The sequence below is a fragment of the Stegostoma tigrinum genome, chromosome 15 (genome assembly GCF_030684315.1).
Source record: "Stegostoma tigrinum isolate sSteTig4 chromosome 15, sSteTig4.hap1, whole genome shotgun sequence".
In the NCBI taxonomy this organism is placed as follows: Eukaryota; Metazoa; Chordata; class Chondrichthyes; order Orectolobiformes; family Stegostomatidae; genus Stegostoma; species Stegostoma tigrinum.
This window is the reverse complement of record NC_081368.1, coordinates 49949553-49968259: the sequence shown is the minus strand read 5'-3', so window position 1 is coordinate 49968259 and position 18707 is coordinate 49949553. Positions and strand designations below refer to the sequence as shown.

Here is an 18707-nt window from a genome sequence, read left to right as displayed (position 1 = left end):
GGAGGTGTTCCTTTATGAGCAACTGTTATTAGGAACTGTTTCAATGTTGGGAACTTTTGAAAAGAATACATTTTTGAAGCAAGTTGGCAGAAGAAAAATATGTTTAACATAAATAATAGAAAAGTAAGAATAAGGTATGGCAGGACATTTTTCCACGTGGAAAGTTCATCTTGTGGCATGTGGGACATTCATTTCTCGTGACTTCAACAGGCGCATGTAGGAATGTCACCATCTGCGCAAGATTAAGGTTTTAGAACTTGATCAGTGACTGGGGTTGCTGCATCACGTATTCACAGAAGTGCTGACACTGGAGGCTAGGGGCATGTAGGCAAATGGGAATGGGTGACTGCTTATGTGAAGTGTGATTCCAGGATGGAATGTTGCCTCCCCAGTCCAAGAGTTAAGGATGTCACATAGTGGATGCAGGAATCATGTTAGTGCTAGTGACTCAAGTAAGATGTGGCCCTGGAGTCAGAATTTAGGGAGCAGGGTAGAAAACTGGCAAACAAGACCTTCAAACATAGTAAACTCCAGTGCCAAAAGCAAATGAGTAAAGAATGAGTGGCTGAAAAGATGATGAAGTAGGGAAGTCTTTAGATTCCTGGGTCTTGCGACTATCTTTGGGGAAGGTGGTACCAGTACAAACTGGATTGGTTGCAACTGAACAGTGCCAGGACTAGTTTCTTTGCACATTGTTTTGCTCTTACTCTTTTGTGAGGTGGCTGTAAGAGCGAGGCGTGGGAAGCAGGGAGTAGTTAGTTTTGTTTATTTACAGAATGTGGGTACCACTGGCCAGGCCAGCATTTATTACCCAGGGGACAGTTATGTGTCCACTCCATTGCTGAGAGTCTGGAGTCACACATAGGGCAGATCAGCTAAGGATGGCAGATCAAGTAAGGACTTTAGTGAACCAGATGGGTTTTCCTGACAATAGTCAATGGTTTCATAGTCGTCATTCGGCTACTAGTTTCAGATATTTATTTGAAATTGAGAGAGGAAGATACAAGGTAATTTGCAAAAGAAGCAAATGTGATAAGGAAAAAATGTTTTCACATGGTCATTTGGTAGAGTCTGGGATGCACTACCTGGGAGTGTTGTGAAGACAGTTACAAGAGGGAATGATTGTTTAAATGCAATGATATTGAAGGTCTTCAGATAACAGGAAAATGGTGTTAATTCATACTATCCAATCAGAGAGCAAGTGCAGATATGATTGGCTGAATATCCGGCTTAGAAGAGGAATGCAAGGTAGAGAGATGGTGGGATATAGGGAGGGTAGCCAGGGCTGGGGACCAACGCAGCTGAAAGCACATCATCATAATGAAGCACCTATGGAGTAAAGGTCAGAATTAAAGCTGCCCATATTTTGGCAGATTCTGTGGTTGGAGGACAGTATGTAGAGAGGGACGGGTGAGGCCGTGGAGTATTTGAAAATGAGTGAGAATTCAAAAACAAAACAATGCTTTCTGGAGTCAGTGTAAGCTAGCAACCACAGGAGTGATGGGGGAATGGGCCTTCTATAAGGGCCATTTGTGAATCAGGTCACTTTTACAACAATTGATAGTACCATTCGATTCCAGCACGAATTGAATTTAAAATCCTTAAGCTGCCTTCATAACACAGAATGCTTCACAGTGTGCAAAGAAGCTGTTTGGCCCATTGAGTCTGCACCATCTCTTCCAACAGCATCTCACCCAAAGCCAGCCCCTTACGCTTTCCCTGTAACCCCACATTTGTGCTTGTATCCCTTTTAACATGAGCCTCCAGCTAACTACCTGGGGACTTTACCACTGTGCCACTGCCTTGGCGGAGTGAAGGTGAATTAAGCCTATGTGCCGTTGTTTTCTGGTGTTGTGGATTGTTATTTTGTAAAATGCAGCCTCATATTATCGAAGTAATTTGCTTACTTAGCTAACATGCTACTTGTTCAGAGCCTGAACAATGTGTTGTCTCTTTCAGCTCTGCATTCAGAACAGTCCTCAGGAAGCTCGGAACATGCTTCTTCAGAATCCTCAACTAGCATATGCACTTTTGCAGGCACAAGTGGTCATGAGAATTGTGGATCCTGAAATTGCCATGGTGAGTATGTGTTTTTGCAGACGGTCCTACCAGCATAATATGCATTTCAGTCGCAGTAAGTTTAAAAACACAAATAAAACGTTGTGCTGAATAACTAACATAAAGATGTTATAGTGGACTGGGACAGTATTTTAAATGGACTTTTCCAAACAGCCAGAACAGTTTTTGTGTTGATCTGTATTTCACTGTGTTGGGAAACCTTTGCATTAAAAGAAAAACTAATTACAAGGTGTTACTGAACTTGCTCTCTTTAGAAAATGTTACATCGACCAGCCAATGTGACACCACTGATTTCGTCTGGTCAACCTACAGCAGGACCAAGTGCAGCCTCAGTTCAAGCTGCTCCTCCAGTCTCCCAGCCACAGCCAATGGTAGGTTCCATTGATTTGGTCACCCAAACAGACAATTACTTTTCAGACATTTTAATAGATTTCAATAATATGATGCATGTAATATATGAACTTAATGTTTGACCTATTGCTTGAAGCTCAGGATTTGATGTTTCTTGCAAATTGTAAAATTCAGAATCCTAAACACTGGGAAAAATGCGAAAGTCTGTGTGACGAAAAGGGAACTTGATTTATTCACCCATCATAAGCTGGTGATCCTGTGATAGTGCAGATCTTTGTTTGTGTTAATAATGCTTCAGGTAGTACTGAAAAATTGCAAATGGAAATTGCCTCCAAATTCCTCCCTTCATCTTCTGATTCCAGGAAGGGGTCCATTGTCATATTCAAATGGCCATTCTTTGTTTGTGGTCTGATATAGTGGTCACGCTATTCAAACCTGTTCCTCCTCTGTCCCTTCATCTAGTTTTCAACAGGAGTTTTAGCACAGTAATTAAAAGCTAGAATTTTGTGGATGTTTGTTTTGCAGATTTTCTTCTCCAACTGAATGGGGTTAAAACGAATTGTCATACTGTTTCTTCAGCTAACTCAGCATAGATCAGGAATTGATTTAGGGACTTGTATGTGTTTAGCTCATTTTTGACTAGTTTGATGCAATAGTACATAAAGCCACCAGGACAGAGATGGAAATAGAGATGCATGGATTAATATTATGTGCATGTGAGCTCCAATCTTAACATCGCAGCATAGAAGGCAATCTGCCATCCATACCTGGTCTGGCCTGCATGGTGACTCTATACTTGCAACAATGTTACTGACTCTGACTACCCTCTGAAGTGGCCCATAAGCCACTCAATTGTATCAAATCATACAGAAAAGTATGTAAGGAATGATGATAAGCAATAATGGCCATATGGACCATTCAGCAATCAGCACCAGAAACCATAACAACACACCCGACTCCAAACTGTCTCTCACATACGCTATGGAATTGTACCATAAAGGTAATGTCCCTGATCGCACCATCCCTGGGCATAACCTTTGCAGAACGGAACCAACAGAGGTGGAAGCCCATTGCTACAGACTTGTGAGAAGTTACCCTGAAGGTTCTCTAGACCACATGAAGCCACAAGGTATCACATCAGACATGGCCATGGGAACTTTCTGCTGATTAACACCTACTGTCCTCCATTCTCAAACTCTGGTTGTTAAATCTGTGCTCCTCCATGTTAAGCAATGATTTTGAGAAGCACTCAAGAGTGGCAAAGACAGAATGAGGTCTCACCAAGGGTGGCACATCAGCATCACTGTTGACTGAGCTGGCCAAGCCCTGAAAAACATTGCTGTTAGGCTGGGTCTGGCAGTTGGTAAAGGAGCAGTTTATTTGATAGTGTCTTCACTAATCTGTTATAGATTTGTCTGCCCATCACAGTAATGGTGTGAATAACCACTGCACAGCCCTTGTTAAAATGAAGTCCTACCCTCCCATTGAGAATATACCATATTATATTCTGTGGAGCCATCATACTGAATGGAATAGATTTTGAATTTTACAAAAAAGACTGAAATCTGCGTGTCCATGTTGTGATCCATCAACAGCGATAGAATTGTATTCAACCACCCAAACAGAAAATGCTGGAGAAATTCAAGTTCTGAATAAGAGTCTGAATAGATTTGATACATAACTATGTTCTCTCAGAATCTCGGGCCTGACATAACCCCGGTCTACTGTTGCGATCATACCAGGGTATCAGTCTTGGTTCAGTGAAAAGTGCAGGTGGCCAATTCAGGAACAGCACCAGGCATATCTCAAATTAAGGTGTCAGTTTAGTGAAGCTGCAGAACAGGATTACTTTCATGCAAAAACAAAGCTGGAATAGATGGACAAGTCTAAATGAGTCCACAACCAATTGATCAGCTCCAAGCTTTGAAGTTTTGCAACATCCAGTTATGAATGGTGATGGACAATTAAATGATTAATTGTTAGAAGAGACTCTACAAATATTCCTATCCTTGGCACATTAGCGCAAAAGGTGAGGGTAAAGGTGTGTCTATCTTCAGCCAGATTGTCAACCGGATGATACATCTCAGACTCTGCCTAAGGTCCCCACCATCACATGGCAGTCTTTAGCCAATTTGATTCACTCCGTGTGACATCAGGAAACAATTGAAAAGGCTGTATATCCAATGGTTATGGACTATGACAAGTTTCCAGCAGAATTACTGAAGCCTAGTATCGAGTGCTAGCTGAAATCCTTAGCCAAGTTCTTACAGTTCAGGTATAACACTGCCATCTGTCAGCCAAATATGGAAAATATTCCAAGTGTGTCCAGTCCACAGAAAGCAGGGTAAATTCATCCTGACCAGCACTGATTCATCAGCCTATGCTCAAAGGTTGGATGGTCTCCTCAATAGTGATAAGAACTGCCATGTAGTAGACAAAAGCCTGCCCACTCACGCATGATTTGGGTTCTGTCAGTGCCCGTCAGTTCCCATCCTCAGTCCAAATGTGAACAAAAACCTGAGTTTGAGAATAGAATGAGAATGACTGCATCTGACATCAAGTTAGCATTTGATCAATTATGGCATCAAAATGCTCTAGAAAAACTGGAGTCAATGCGAATCAACAGCATACTTTTCTCTGGTTGAAGTCAGATCTGACACTAAGGAATTTGGCTGTGTTGCTGTCTCAGTCTTGGGAAGTTACTGTCGGATTCCTTCAAGGTACTGTCCTAGGCCCAAACCATCTTCACCTATTTCATCAATGATTTTCCTTGCCCAATAAGGTCTGAAGTAGGAGTGTTTATTTTGACTATGCAATGTTTGGTGCCATTTGCACCTCCTTAGATATTTGGGTAGTCTGTGTGTATATGCAGCATGACCTGAACAATATTCAGGCTTTGGCTGAAAAGTAAGACATAACATTTGCACTTACACAAGTGCCAGAAAATGGCCAACTTGAAGAAGCTAAAATCTAACCATCGATCCTTGACAATCAGTGGCTTTATCATTGCTGAATTCCCCACAACCAACACCCTGAGAGTTAACATTGGCCAGAAACTGGATCATCCATATAAATATTGTGGCCGTAAGAGTAGGTCAGTGGCTAGCCATTCAATAATGAGCCTGCAGTGAACTCCTGGCTTCTTAAAGCCTGTCCCCATCTTGAAGGCAGAAAGCACAATCCTATAACACTCAAGAAACTTGTCGCTATTCATGACAAAGCAACCACTCGATTGGCACCCCTCCACCACCTTCAACACTAATTCCCTCCACCACTGATGCACAGTGGCAGACGTCTGCCATTATGTACAGGATGCATTGCAGCAACTAGCCTTGATTCCATACCCACAATGGTAGCAGATGCATGGGAGCATCTCTGTCTACATGTTCCCTGCTAAACCTCACGTTAATGGCTGTGCCTTCCCAGCTGCTGGGTCAATATCACTGAATTCTCTTTCTAACAGGATTGTTGGTGCACTTACATCACGTAGACCACTGTGGTACAACAAGGTGGCTAACCACCATATTCTCAAAAGCAGGTGGGCAGTAAACACTTGCCAAGTCAGTGATGTCCATTTACTGTGAAAGAGTTTTAAAAAAAAATTAAGGCAAGCCGTTTAAAGAAGGCCTGCCAGCATTCTGCCCTTGAGCAATGCTTGGTCTGGACATTCTAATTTTAAACTGAAAACATCAAATGCTGGATATCACAGTGGGTCAGACAGTATCCGTGGAGAGAGAGCAAGTCTAGATGGCTCTTCTTCAGAGCTGAAGTGAAGTGTGGAAGGGGCAGCATTTATGCTGTAGTTTGGGGTGGGGTAGTGGGTGTAGGGTGTTGGTGGCAAAAAATTGTTGATAGTTCAGACTGAGTGGTTGGAATGTACGAATAACAGAACAATTACGTCTCTCCTGCCAGACTTGAAAGGACAGTAACTGGGATGGGGGTAGGGGAGGACATGATAACAAGCTAAAAGAAAGGGAAGAAATGGTTCACAGTTTCAAGGTGTTGAGCTCCACGTTAAGGCCAGAGGGCTGTAAAGTGTCTAGTCTGAAGAGGAGATGTTCCTCTAGTTTATGCTGTGATCAGACATGTGGGCATACTTGCAGGATACTGTGTTAAAATGACTGGCCACAGGAAGGTCAGGGTCCTGCTTACACGCAGACTGGAGGTGTTCTGCAAGGTGGTCACCCAGTCTACGTTTGGTTTCTCCGATGTAGAGATGCTGCTTGACCTGGAAAGACTGTTTAGGCCTTTGCATGGTGAGCAGGGAGGAGATGATGGGGCAGGTATTGCACCTTCTTTGACTACATGGGAAGATGCCATGGAAAGGTGGGGTGGTGTTGGTGACTGTGGAATGGATTAGGTGTCTTGGAAGGAGCGATCTCTGCAAAATGCAGACAGGGGGAGTGAGGGGCTGATGTGTTTGGTGGTGGCGTTCTGCTGGAGTAGACTGAAATGTTGGAGAATAATCCTTTGAATGCAGAGGCTGGTAGGTTAAAAAGTGAGGACCAGGGGAACCCTATCATGCTGTTATGAGTGATAGGAAAGAGCAAGAGTGCAGGAATGGCAGATGGGTTGGATGCGCTTGAGTGCCTTGTCAGCCACTGTGGGTAGGAAACCACGGTCATGGAAAAAGCAAACCATGCCAGCAGCACCATTTTGGAAGGTGGTAGTGAATCATAGTATAAACTGGAAGAACAACATCTCATCTTCAGACTAGGCACTTTACAGCCTTCTGGACTTAATATTGAGTTCAACATCTTTTAAACTGTGAACCATTTCTTCCCTTTCTTTTTAGGCCATTATCATGTCCTCCTTCATCTCCCCACCCCCAAAAAATAGTCTGTTACTGTCCTTTCAAGGCTGGCCAGAGACACACCATTGTTCCGCCATCCTCACATTCTGATGACACAATCTGGACTATCAACATCTTTTCTCCGCTGGCACCCTATATCCACTACCCCCCCCCCCCCCCCCCCACCAAACTGTAGCATAAATTCTGTCTCCTCCACACTTCACTTCAGCTCTGATGAAGAGTCATCTACACTCAATGCTAGCTTGTGCTCACTCTATGGATGCTTTTCTGACCTACAGTGATCTCCAGCATTTGTGGTTTTCAGTGCAAATTCCAGCATCTGCAGTAATTTGTTCCTGCATTCTAATATTAAATATTATTATATCTGAATTTCCAGAGTAGCTCCATTAAAATTATGCCACTGTATTGGAAGGTGTGCATCAGAATCCATGATTATTTATAGTTATACCGAGGAAGTATTTGCAGCAAACTATTTATTAACCAGCACTCTATGGGATCAGGAGTATACCTGTTGATCAAATACTCCGGTTGATTAAGAGATATACGTGATTAATGTAAAAAGACCGAATAAGTAGTAGAAAGGTAATGCAGAAGGTATATACAGCACTTCTATACCTTATTTACAGCATAGGTCATTTAATTAACGATGCATGTTTGCCGGAATGTCTTTTTTTAAGGCAGAGAGCCTACTCTCTCTCACTGCCCATTGGCAACTCAGACATCACAGAAATTGCAATAATACAGTGAACTTTGCAGTATTTGAAGTATATAATTTTTTCAGTTTATTGAGAGTACTGGCTCATAAGGTGCTGGTTAAAACAAAGTTTGCTATATTAGGTGGATTTCAATGTGGCTATGTTTAAGATACCAAACCCCTTTATTAATGGGACAGTAATATTTGGCACTTGCAAAGCAATTGGGAACAGACTTATCGCAACAATTTCCTTTTCTCTGAAATTTATGGTCTGAACAGTGCCTTTGAGGGTGCATCTTTGAAATGGAACTAGTCACTTCCCAAGTAGAGCAGCATAAAGGATCAGAAAAGTTAACCAAAGGTTGCAAAGTACATTTTTAGTGTTTCAATATTTTCCTGTTTAGTATTTAATTCCTTAAAAGTTATGTCTTTGTTTATACATTTTCTTTAAAAACGCAGAGGCAAGGATAAATGATGACTTCCAGCTTCGTTGAACACCATTGGGAAGCTACAGGTTGCTGTAAGATTAAGAACAGGAAGAAATATTTGTTTTGAAAATGATATAATATGTTTTTTTTAGATGCAAGTGGTCATTTCTGTAAGTGTATCGAAGTATGAATATACAAAAATGTGTAAGAATTGTTCAATTTTGCTCTTGACTAGAGTGGGATGCATGTGAATGGGGCTCCTTCTATGATGCAGCAATCTATCCAGGCTGCGACCTCCGTTCCTGGGCCAGGACCGGTACAAGGTCCGGGGGGGCCAGTACCTGGACCGGGACCAGGACCAGGACCAGTTGGGCCTGGAGGTATGTGAAATTTCAAAATATACTTTCTGCAATACTATTGAAGTATTTTAAATTTTAGCTAAATTAATTTCCACTTCCTCTTGTTGACACTTCCTTTAGTTTTCTTTGCTCTTTATTTCCATTTCCAGTGGGAACAAAAATGGAAGATATATTCTCAAAATGCATAAATTGTCCAGAGCGTACCAGTATCTTGGATTGCCAAAACGTATTACGAACAGCAATTTTTTTAAGCCCATTAAACCACTGCCACAATCTTGCTATTTATGGTAGGATTGCATTTGAATTTGGATGGATCTGACAGGTGGCAAATAAATCAAGGGACATATTGATCTTTCATGTACCATAAGTGTGGGAACTACCCAGAGCAGGAGAACAATGCAAATTTATATCAATTTGCTCCAATTAAAAGAAAATCATAATGACCCCAAAAACTCCTCACTGTGGGCCTAATCCTAAAACCTGCTAATGTTTTAATAAACATGCATAGCTTTGCAGTGCAGAATTCTTCTTTGGCTATACCTTTAGCCATTTCCCCAAACCCTGGTTAATCTATGTTTTTGCAGGCCGCTATGCCACATCTCAGAGTCATAGTCCTAGTCATAGGGTCATACAGCACAGAAAAAGACCCTTCACTCTAAACAGGCCATACCGAACATAATCCCAAACTTAACTAGTCCCACCTGCTTGCTCCTGGCCCATATCCCTCCAAACCTTTCTTATTCGTGTATGCATCCAAATGTCTATTAAATGTTGTCATTGTAGTCGCATCCACCACTTCATCAGTAAGTTCATTTCATAGGTGAAGTACCCTCCGTGTAAAAAAAAAGTTTGCCTTATGTCTTCTTTAATTCTTTCTCTTCTAACATTAAAAATGTGCCCCCTAATCTTGAAACTCCACATTTTAGGGAAAGGACAATTACCATCAACTCTATCTGTGCCTGTCATTGTTTTATCAGCTGTACCTGCCGTGAGTCAAATCCTGCACCGCTGAAGAGGAATCCCCAGTGTTAATACACCTCACACTCGTAAATGCTGGTTTCGATATTAGAAGATAAGAGTAGGGTATTCAGTGCTGCAAGCCTATCCCACTGTTCAATTAGATGATGGTGGATCTTTAGCTCAAACTCTTTGCCTTCTTGCTGTATCATCTCTTGATACAGTCACGTTACAGTAAAACCTGATGTACGTACTTTTTGGAACTTATTGCATCTGCAGTTCTTTTGGAGAATCTGTAAATCAGGAACGAAAACAGAATTTGCTGGAAAAGCTCAGCAGGTCTGGCAGCATCTGTGAAGAAAAATATCAGAGTTAACATTTCGGGTCTGATGATCCTTCCTTGGAACAGTTCTGAGGAAGGGTCACTGGATCTGAAACGTTAACTCTGATCTTATCACAGATGCTGCCAGACCTGCTGAGCTTTTGCAGCAACTTCTGTTTTTGTTCCTGATATAGATTCCGCACTCTTTCTCCTCAAAGTTCATTCTGAGACTCATCATACAGTTGTTGTGCTCTGTGAACGTCATGAGATGGTAACCAAGCAATGTCAAACTTATAAATACCTTAATAAATTTAAACATCATTGCGGCTTGTGAACTATCTCCTGGGTTGAAATCCCACTCCTGAGGCTTGAATACAAAAACAAAACCTGATGTGTTGGTGCAGAATTGAGGGAGCATTACGTTGTCAGAGGTGCCATCTTTAATATGTTAAAACTGAGACCCTGTCTGCCTGTTTGAGTGGATGCAGAAGATCCCCCGTCACCCCACAATTTCGAAGAAGAGTACAGAAATAATCCCTAATGTTCTGGCCAATATTTATCTCACAGTGAACATTGCAACAAACTGATTATCAGATCATTATCGCACTGCTGTTTTTGGGAGTTCACTGAACACAAATTAGTTGCCATGTTTCCTACATCACAACAGTGACTATTCTTTGAAAACTATTACATTGGCTGTAAAGTATTTTGAGATGTCTGTTGGTTGTAAAAAGTGGTACATTTTTATTTAAAATGCAGGAAAGTAGAATACTTTCTGTTATGGCAAGATTCAGGATCCTTGGATGATAAGAGAAATTGTGACCTCAGTGAGAAAGGAAATGGAAACGTATGCAAGATTTGGAAAACTGATGATGGACCCTTGAGGAATATGAAGAAAGCCAGAAAGAACTTAAATAAGGAATTAGGATACTAAGAATGGCCATGAAATGACCTTGTCAAACAGGATTAAGGAAAAGATCAAGGCTTTTTGTACATATGAGGGTAGATGGCCTCGAGCAGGAAATCAGATGGGTATAAGTGGAACAAGAAATAGCTTTGGCAGATAGCAGTAAGGAGAATCACTAATTTGATTGAGCTTTTTGAAGAAGTAACGAAGAGGATTTGTGAGGGCGGAGCTGTGGATGTGATCCATATGGACTTCAGTAAGGTGTTCAACGAGGTTCCATCATAGTGGACTGGTTAGCAAGAGTAGATTGCAAGGATTAGAGGGGGAACTGTCTAGTTAGATACAGAACTGGTTCAGAGGTAGAAGACAGAGGGTGGAGGGTTGTTTTTCAGACTGGAGGCCTGTGACCGGTGGTGTACCACGAGGATTGGCACTGGGCTCTCTGCTTTTTGTCACTTTTATAAATGATTTGGATTTGAGCATAGGAGGGACAGTTAGTAATTTTGCAGATGACACTACAGTTGGAGGTGCAGGAGACAGCAAAGAAGGTTACCTCAGTACAACGGGATCATGATCAGATGGACCAACTGGCTGAGGAGCGGCAGATGGAGTTTAATTTAAATAAATGTGAGGTGCTGCATTTTAGACAGGCAAATCAGGGCAAGTCTTTTACCCTTAATGGTAAGGTCTTGGGGAGTGTGGCTGAACAAAGAGACTTTGGAATGCAAGTTCATAGTTCCTTCAAAGTGGAGTCACAGGTCGATAGTATAGTGAAGAAAACAATTGGAATGCTTGCCTTTTATTGGTCAGTGCATCAAGTAGAGGAATTGGGAGGGCATGTTGCATATGTACAGGACTTTGGTTAGGCCACTGTTGGAATACTGTGTATAATTCTGGTCTCCCTGCTATATGAAGGATGTTGTGAAACAGGAAAGGGTTCAGAAAAGATTTATAAGGACGTTTGGAGGGTTTCAGCTATGGGGAGAAGCTGAATAGGCTGAGATTATTTTCTCTGGAGTATCAGAGGCTGAGGGGTGATCATTTATAAAATGATGGGGGACACAGTTAGGATAAATAGATAAGGTCTTTTCTCCAGGGTAGGATGTCCAAAACTGGAGGATATATGTTCAAGGTGACGGGGAAAGATGTAAAAGGGATGTCAGGGGCAACTTTTTGACACAGGGTGGTACGTATGTTGAATGAACTGCCAGAGGAAATGGTGGAAGCTGGTGCAATTATAACGTTTGAAAGGCTTCTTGATGGGTGTATGAATAGGAAGGGCATAGGGAGATGTGGGACTAGATTTAGATAGGATATCTGATCGGCATGGACAAGTTGGACTGAAGGGTCTGTTTCTGTGCTATACACCTGTCTATATGACTTGTCATTCCCCTTTAGCACAGTAAAACTCTGATGAGTCACGATTAATATTGTTTTCCTCATATGTTTATGAAATGTATATCATGATTTGTCATTGTTGCATTTATTTCTCAACCCATCAGCAAAGGTACTTTATTTGTTTTAAGGAAATTAAATGTACCAAATTATTTGTCAGAAGCCATATAGAGATGTGGATATCCAAAAGTTTGGTCAAAGAGGGTAGGTTTGAAGAAGTGACTTGAAGGAGGAAAACGTAGTCGAGAGGTTGAAAGCTTTAGGGAGCAAATTGCATAGCATGGGGCCGAGGCATCTAAAGGTGCGACTACCAATGGTGCAATGTTTATAACTGGGACTATGCAGGAGGCTGATTTCCTGTAACTGGAGGAGATTAGAAAGATTGTGAAGGGTAAGACCTTGGAAGGATTTGGACTGAAGGCCAGAATTTAAGCCCAGTTTGTGCTTGACCAGGAGCCAGTATGAGCCTGAGAGCACAAGGAGAACGGGAAATAGGACTCATCGCCAGTTAAGGTGGGAGAGTTTTGGATGGCCTCAACTTTATTAAATGTAGAATGTGGGAGACCAACCAGATCTATATGGGTTTAGCAAGCGGTAATGAAAGTGCAGATGAAGGTTACCACAGCAGATAAAATGAGATGGAGACTAAGTTGAGCACTGTTTTGGAGATGGATATCAGCAGCCTTTGAGATTGCATAGATATTGCTACAATCTCCTTAGGGCATTGGATAACTTCAAAAAAAGTTAAACTCGCGTTTACTAGTGAAAACATGAGGCAGCAAGATTTTACAAAAAGCACAATGACTAAATACTATCTTCATAAGGTGAATAATACATAAAATTGCAAAATGGAACTTTCTGCTTGTGAGAGAACGGAGCAGGAGAGAGGGAGAGAGAGATTGAAAAACAGAGTTCCTTCTCAGCGTTCATCTCAGAGTTGAAATCTGCTATTAATTGGTGTTGAGGTTTTGAGAAAATCTAAGCCTAGTGAATTGGTGCTATTCCTAAGTTGCCAATATTCTGCAAAAGTAAATAAATGGTTGATACATTGTAATATGTTGTTCTGATTGTGGGCCTATGTTTTGGGGGAAATAGTATAGAAAAAACTGGAGTTTGCACATAATGTAAGTAATAATTGGTTTGAACTTTGCACAAATGCTTTTATTCTCTATAGGAAATATGCAGCCGCAGATGGGTCTTCCACCCTCAGGACCCGTGCCCATGGACAGAGGACAAGGTATCTGCTCTGTGTTCTGGGGATGTTTAAATTTTTTTGACTGTGCCCTCTGTTTGTTTCAGTAACCATTGTGACAATATATATTTTAATTTTTGCTTAACGAGAGGGAAGGGAATTATTTTTGAACCGTAAGGAGGAGTAACAATTGATAAGCTCCATTCTGGGTCAGAAATTATCTCTTCTATCAGTGAACCAATCATTGATCTTCCCTGATTGTTGTTACTTTTTTTCTTCAAAGTATCATTCAGTTCGCCTCTACATATTGCCTCCGAAAAGATGAATAGTAATTAAGTGGCATAAAATTCCCAACATGTCCTTCGCACCTGAATTATGGAAGCACAACATTTTCTCTTTTCCACTGAATTGATCAGATGGTGCAGTATTACAGGTCTTAAGGTCCATCGTTCTTAAGCTGCTTGCACAACTTTTCCTCAGACGTAGAATTCTGAAACAAATATTGAAATGTGGTCAGAGATAATGGGAACTGCAGATGCTGGAGAATCCAAGATAGTAAAGTGTGGGGCTGGATAAACACAGCAGGCCAAGCAGCATCTTAGGAGCACAAAAGCTGACGTTTCGGGCTGAGACGCTTCTTCAGAAAAGGGGGATGGGGAGAGGATTCTGAAATAAATAGGGAGAGAGGGGGAGGCAGACTGAAGATAGATAGAGGAGAAGATAGGTGCTGAGGAGAGTATGGGTGGGGAGGTAGGGAGGGGTTAGGTCAGTCCGGGGAGGACGGACAGGTCAAGGGGGTGGGATGAGTTTCGTAGGTAGGAAATGAAGGTGCTGCTTGAGGGGGGGGGAGGGGATAGGTGAGAGGAAGAACAGGTTAGGCAGGTGGGGACGAGCTGGGCTGGTTTTGGGATGCAGTGGTAGGAGGGGAGATTTTGAAGCTTGTGAAATCCACATTGATACCATTGGGCTGCAGGGTTCCCAAGTAGAGTGAGTTGCTGTTCCTGCAATCTACGGGTGGCATCATTATGGCACTGCAGGAGGCCCAGAATGGACATGTCGTCTAAGGAATGGGAGTGGGAGTTGAAATGTTTCGCGACTGGGAGGGGCAGTTTTTTTGCTGCAAACCGAGCGTAGGTGTTCTGCAAAGCGGTCCCCAAGCCTCGGCTTGGTTTCCCCAATGTAGAGGAAGCTACACCGTGTACTTTGGATGCAGTATACCACATTGGTGAATGTGCAGGTGAACATCTGCTTGATGTGGAAAGTCATCTTGGGGCCTGGGATGGGGGTGAGGGAGGTGGTGTGGGGGCAAGTGTAGCACTTCCTGTGGTTGCAGGGAAAGTGCCGGGAGTGGTGGGGTTGGAGGGGAGCGTGGAGTGGACAAGGGAGTCGCGGAGAGAGTGGCCTCTCCGCAAGGTAGACAAGGGTGGGGATGGAAAAATGTCTTGGGTGGTGGGGTCGGATTGTAGATGGCGGAAGTGTCGGAGGATGATGTGTTGTATCTGGAAGTTGGTGGGGTGGTGTGTGAGGACTAGGGGGATTCTCTTTGGGCGGTTATTGCGAGGACGGGATGTGAGGGATGAGGTGCGGGAAATGCGGGAGACACGAGAGGCATGTTCCGTCAAGAAATGTTGACAGTAACCTCTGAAGTATCATCCCTTGAACAGGAACACATCTCTAACAATAGACATAATCACCCAGCCATGTAAGCTTACACTGTGTCCATTTGACTGAGCTTTCAAGTGACAAAAAATGCTTTTATTGCTTTACCTGAACGAGATTTAAACCCAAGCTCCGGATCCAAAAAAACTTTATTTTTCTACAGTACTCCTCCAATGAGAAATTTTAATTTGATAGACTCCTATTATAAGAACTTTACTTATTTTAAAGTACACTCAAACATAGATACCTTAAGTGTGAAGGATTTCTGTCTGGCTAGATATAATGTTAAGTAAAATGTGTGGTATCCTAGATGTAATCATACAATTCTATATATACTTAAGAGCTGCACACAATTGTAGTGATAATTTGTGGAATGATCCTTCAGCCTCCTTTCAATGTTTCACGCATTATTTTAATCTTTTGTTAATTTTCCGTTTTAAGCTCAGGTATACTTTTGTCTCTAGATACTATTAATTTTTTTCATTTTTATTTTGAAATTTTTTTGTAGTTTAATGTTAGTACCATCTAGTGAGCTAATGCTGATAAATAATCATCATCACAAAATGAATGCAGTGATCAAGTAAACTGTAGTGTGATGGCATCTGATTAATTACTCGCAAATTCTCTTGTGATTGTGAGTAACCCAGATGCGTACTTGCTTATCACATGAAGAATTTAAATTGGTGATGCACTGGGATAATAATTCATAGCTTTGAAAAAAGAATCAGTATTTGTATTTAGATAATGGAAGAAAATTGAAAAGTTACATTATAAGGCCTTTGATATCTTGAGAAATTCAAATTACTCATTCTGTCTGGCCCAGTGATCTGTACTTTCCACCAACTTCAGATTTGACACATAACATACTAAGTTTACAAATTTGATTTTATTCGTATATATTGAAGTATTTCCTCCCAGATTTCTTAGAGTCAGTGGGCAGTATTCAAAATACAGTTATGTAACATAAAAACATCAGAAATAGGAACAGAAATAAGCCATTTGGCCCCTCAGGTCTGTCCTGCTATTCAGCACTTTTATGGTTGGTCTGTGCCAGGCCTTAACTCTTCTATCATGCCAGCTCATCATAGCCCTCAACTCCCTGCCACTTCAAAAATCTATCTGCCTCATCTTTAAATACTTTCAGTGATCTAGCCTCCACAACTCTCTTCCAGATATTCACTACCCTATCCCCTCTAAGAGAGTTTTTCTGCGTTTTTTATTTGGAACTTTCTTCATTAATTCTGATTATTCCTAATGAAGTGCATGGTCTCAGACTGTTCTGTTTTAAATTTCATCTTAAGTTTTTGTCCAGTCACTAAATCTAGGTACATAACCCACCTTGCAGATTTTTTTTTCATCATTGCAGGCCCTCCCACCTATTTTTGTATCATTTACAAATTTGAAAACATTGCACTCTGCCCCCCGCTCCGAATCATTAATGTAAGTAGTAACAAATTGAAGCCTGAGGACTAATTCTTGTGTCACACCTCCAGTTATGTCTTTTTAACCTAAAAAAGACCCATTAATCCCAACTCTGTTTTGTCTATATTTTAACCGGCTCAAAATCCATTCCAATACATTATCTCCAATTCCATGAGCTCCTATCTTGTGCAATGATCTTCTTAATGTGGTACCTTTTCAATTGTCTTCTAGAAATCTAGAATCGCCACATCTGCCGGTTCCCCTTTATCAACTTTGCTGTTCGATCCTCAAAGAACTGCAACAAGTTTGTCAAACATGCATTCACTTTCTGTTTTGCTTATGTTAAGTTTTTCTAAATTACCTGCTGTTACTAACTTAATGATTGGCCTTTAGTTCCTACTTTATTGCTGCCTCCCTCTTTCAACATGGTTGTCATGTTACCGGTTTTCTAATCCTCTGGAACTGATTTCACCCAGTGCTTCCAACGTCTCTGCAGTCAGTCCTGATGACTTGTCTGCCTTAGGTCCCGTCAATTTGTCAAAGACTTTGTCCCCCATGATAGAGACTGCTACAAGAGCCTAGATTCATAGAAACTCTACAGTGCGGAAAGAGGGTGTTTTGGCCCATTGAGTCTTCAACAACCCTCTGAGGAGCATCCCACCCAAACCCAGCCCCTCCTACCAAAAAAAACTTTGGTTTTTGTTCTTTCCTCTCCAGTCCCCATTATCATGAGTTTACCACAGTTAACCCACATAGCCTGCAGATCCCTGCACCCTACAGACAATTTAGCATGACCAATTCACCAAGGCCATGCGCATGTTTGGGTTGTGGGCAGAAACCCATGCAAACACAGAACACTCAAACTCCACACAGGCAATGACCCAAGGCTAGAATTGAACCCGAATCCCTGGCACTGTGAAACAGCAGTGCTAACCCTTTGTTTCCCCTTCCGTTAACATCTTGCTTGTCTGATGTTTTTAGGATGATGATCATGTCCATCTCCATGAAGGCCAATGCAAACTATTGGTTTCCAAAGAACAAAGAAAATTACAGCACAGGAACAGGCCCTTTAGCCCTCCAAGCCTGCGCTGATCCTGATCCTCTATCTAAACCTGTCACCTATTTTCCAAGGATCTGTATCCCTCTGCTCCCTGCCCATTCATGCATCTGTCTAGATACATCTTAAATGATGCTGTCGTGCCCGTCTCTACCACCTCTGCTGGCAATGCATTCCAGGCACCCACCACCCTCTGCATAAAAAACTTTCCATGCATATCTCCCTTAAACTTTTACACACTTACCTTGAAATCGTGACCCCTAGTAATTGAGTCCCCCACTCTGGGGACAAAGCTTCTTGCTAGCCACCTGTCTATACTTCCCATGATTTTGTAGACCTCAATCAGGTTCCTCCCCCTGCCTCTGTCTTTCTAATGTAAATAATCCTAATCTACTCAACCTGTCTTCATAACTAGTGTCCTCCATACTAGGCAACATCCTGGTTTAAATTATATACCATTTGTTGATTCCCTGTTCCCTTGCATCTTCCAAGCGTTCCACACTTAATTTAGCAATCTAATTCTTCTTATATACCTGTAGAAACTCTTGCTATTTGTTTTTACACTTCTTAATGATTTATTTTAGTCAACTGCTTCTGAGTCCTTAAAGGAAACAAAATCCCAGTCCTCTGGCTTACAATTAGATTTACAGCATTGCATGCCTTAATTTTTGATTGGAAACTGTCCTTGTCTGCCTTTGCCAACAACAGATGGTTCATCCTTTTCATAGAGTCCTTCTTTTTGACTTGAATAAATTTTTGATGATCCTTGTGAGATATCTGCTGAAAGGTCTGCCGGCGCTCATCTAATGACTTCCACTTAGTCTGCTTTAGGCAGCTGTTGCTTCATACCTTTGGAACTGTCCTTTTGAAGTTGAGGGCACTGGATTGTGTTGTGTTGCTGTCAGGATAGAAATGTATTAAGCGTTGGCTCTAATTTTCTGGAGGTTTACTCAGGCATCGCTTTGTGGTGATCTGCTATGCATATGTTCTGATGATTTTCAGTGGTGTCTGCTTATTGGCACAGGTACATCTGGTTTTTAGAATTAAAGTTGCTGAACTTATAACTTACTGA

The 18707-nt window shown here is 41.7% G+C and overlaps 1 protein-coding gene across 3 annotated transcripts in view; it reads left to right on the top strand.

Moving 5' to 3' along the window:
* Positions 1–18707, top strand: part of cstf2 (cleavage stimulation factor, 3' pre-RNA, subunit 2) — a 68924-nt gene that overhangs the window by 9853 nt on the left and 40364 nt on the right. For all 3 annotated transcript variants that reach the window (XM_048544516.2, XM_048544517.2, XM_048544515.2), the window contains exons 5-8: positions 1960–2079; positions 2334–2450; positions 8601–8745; positions 13480–13542. In XM_048544516.2, the coding sequence (XP_048400473.1) occupies positions 1960–2079; positions 2334–2450; positions 8601–8745; positions 13480–13542 (445 nt within the window). The remainder of the gene's footprint in view (positions 1–1959; positions 2080–2333; positions 2451–8600; positions 8746–13479; positions 13543–18707) is intronic.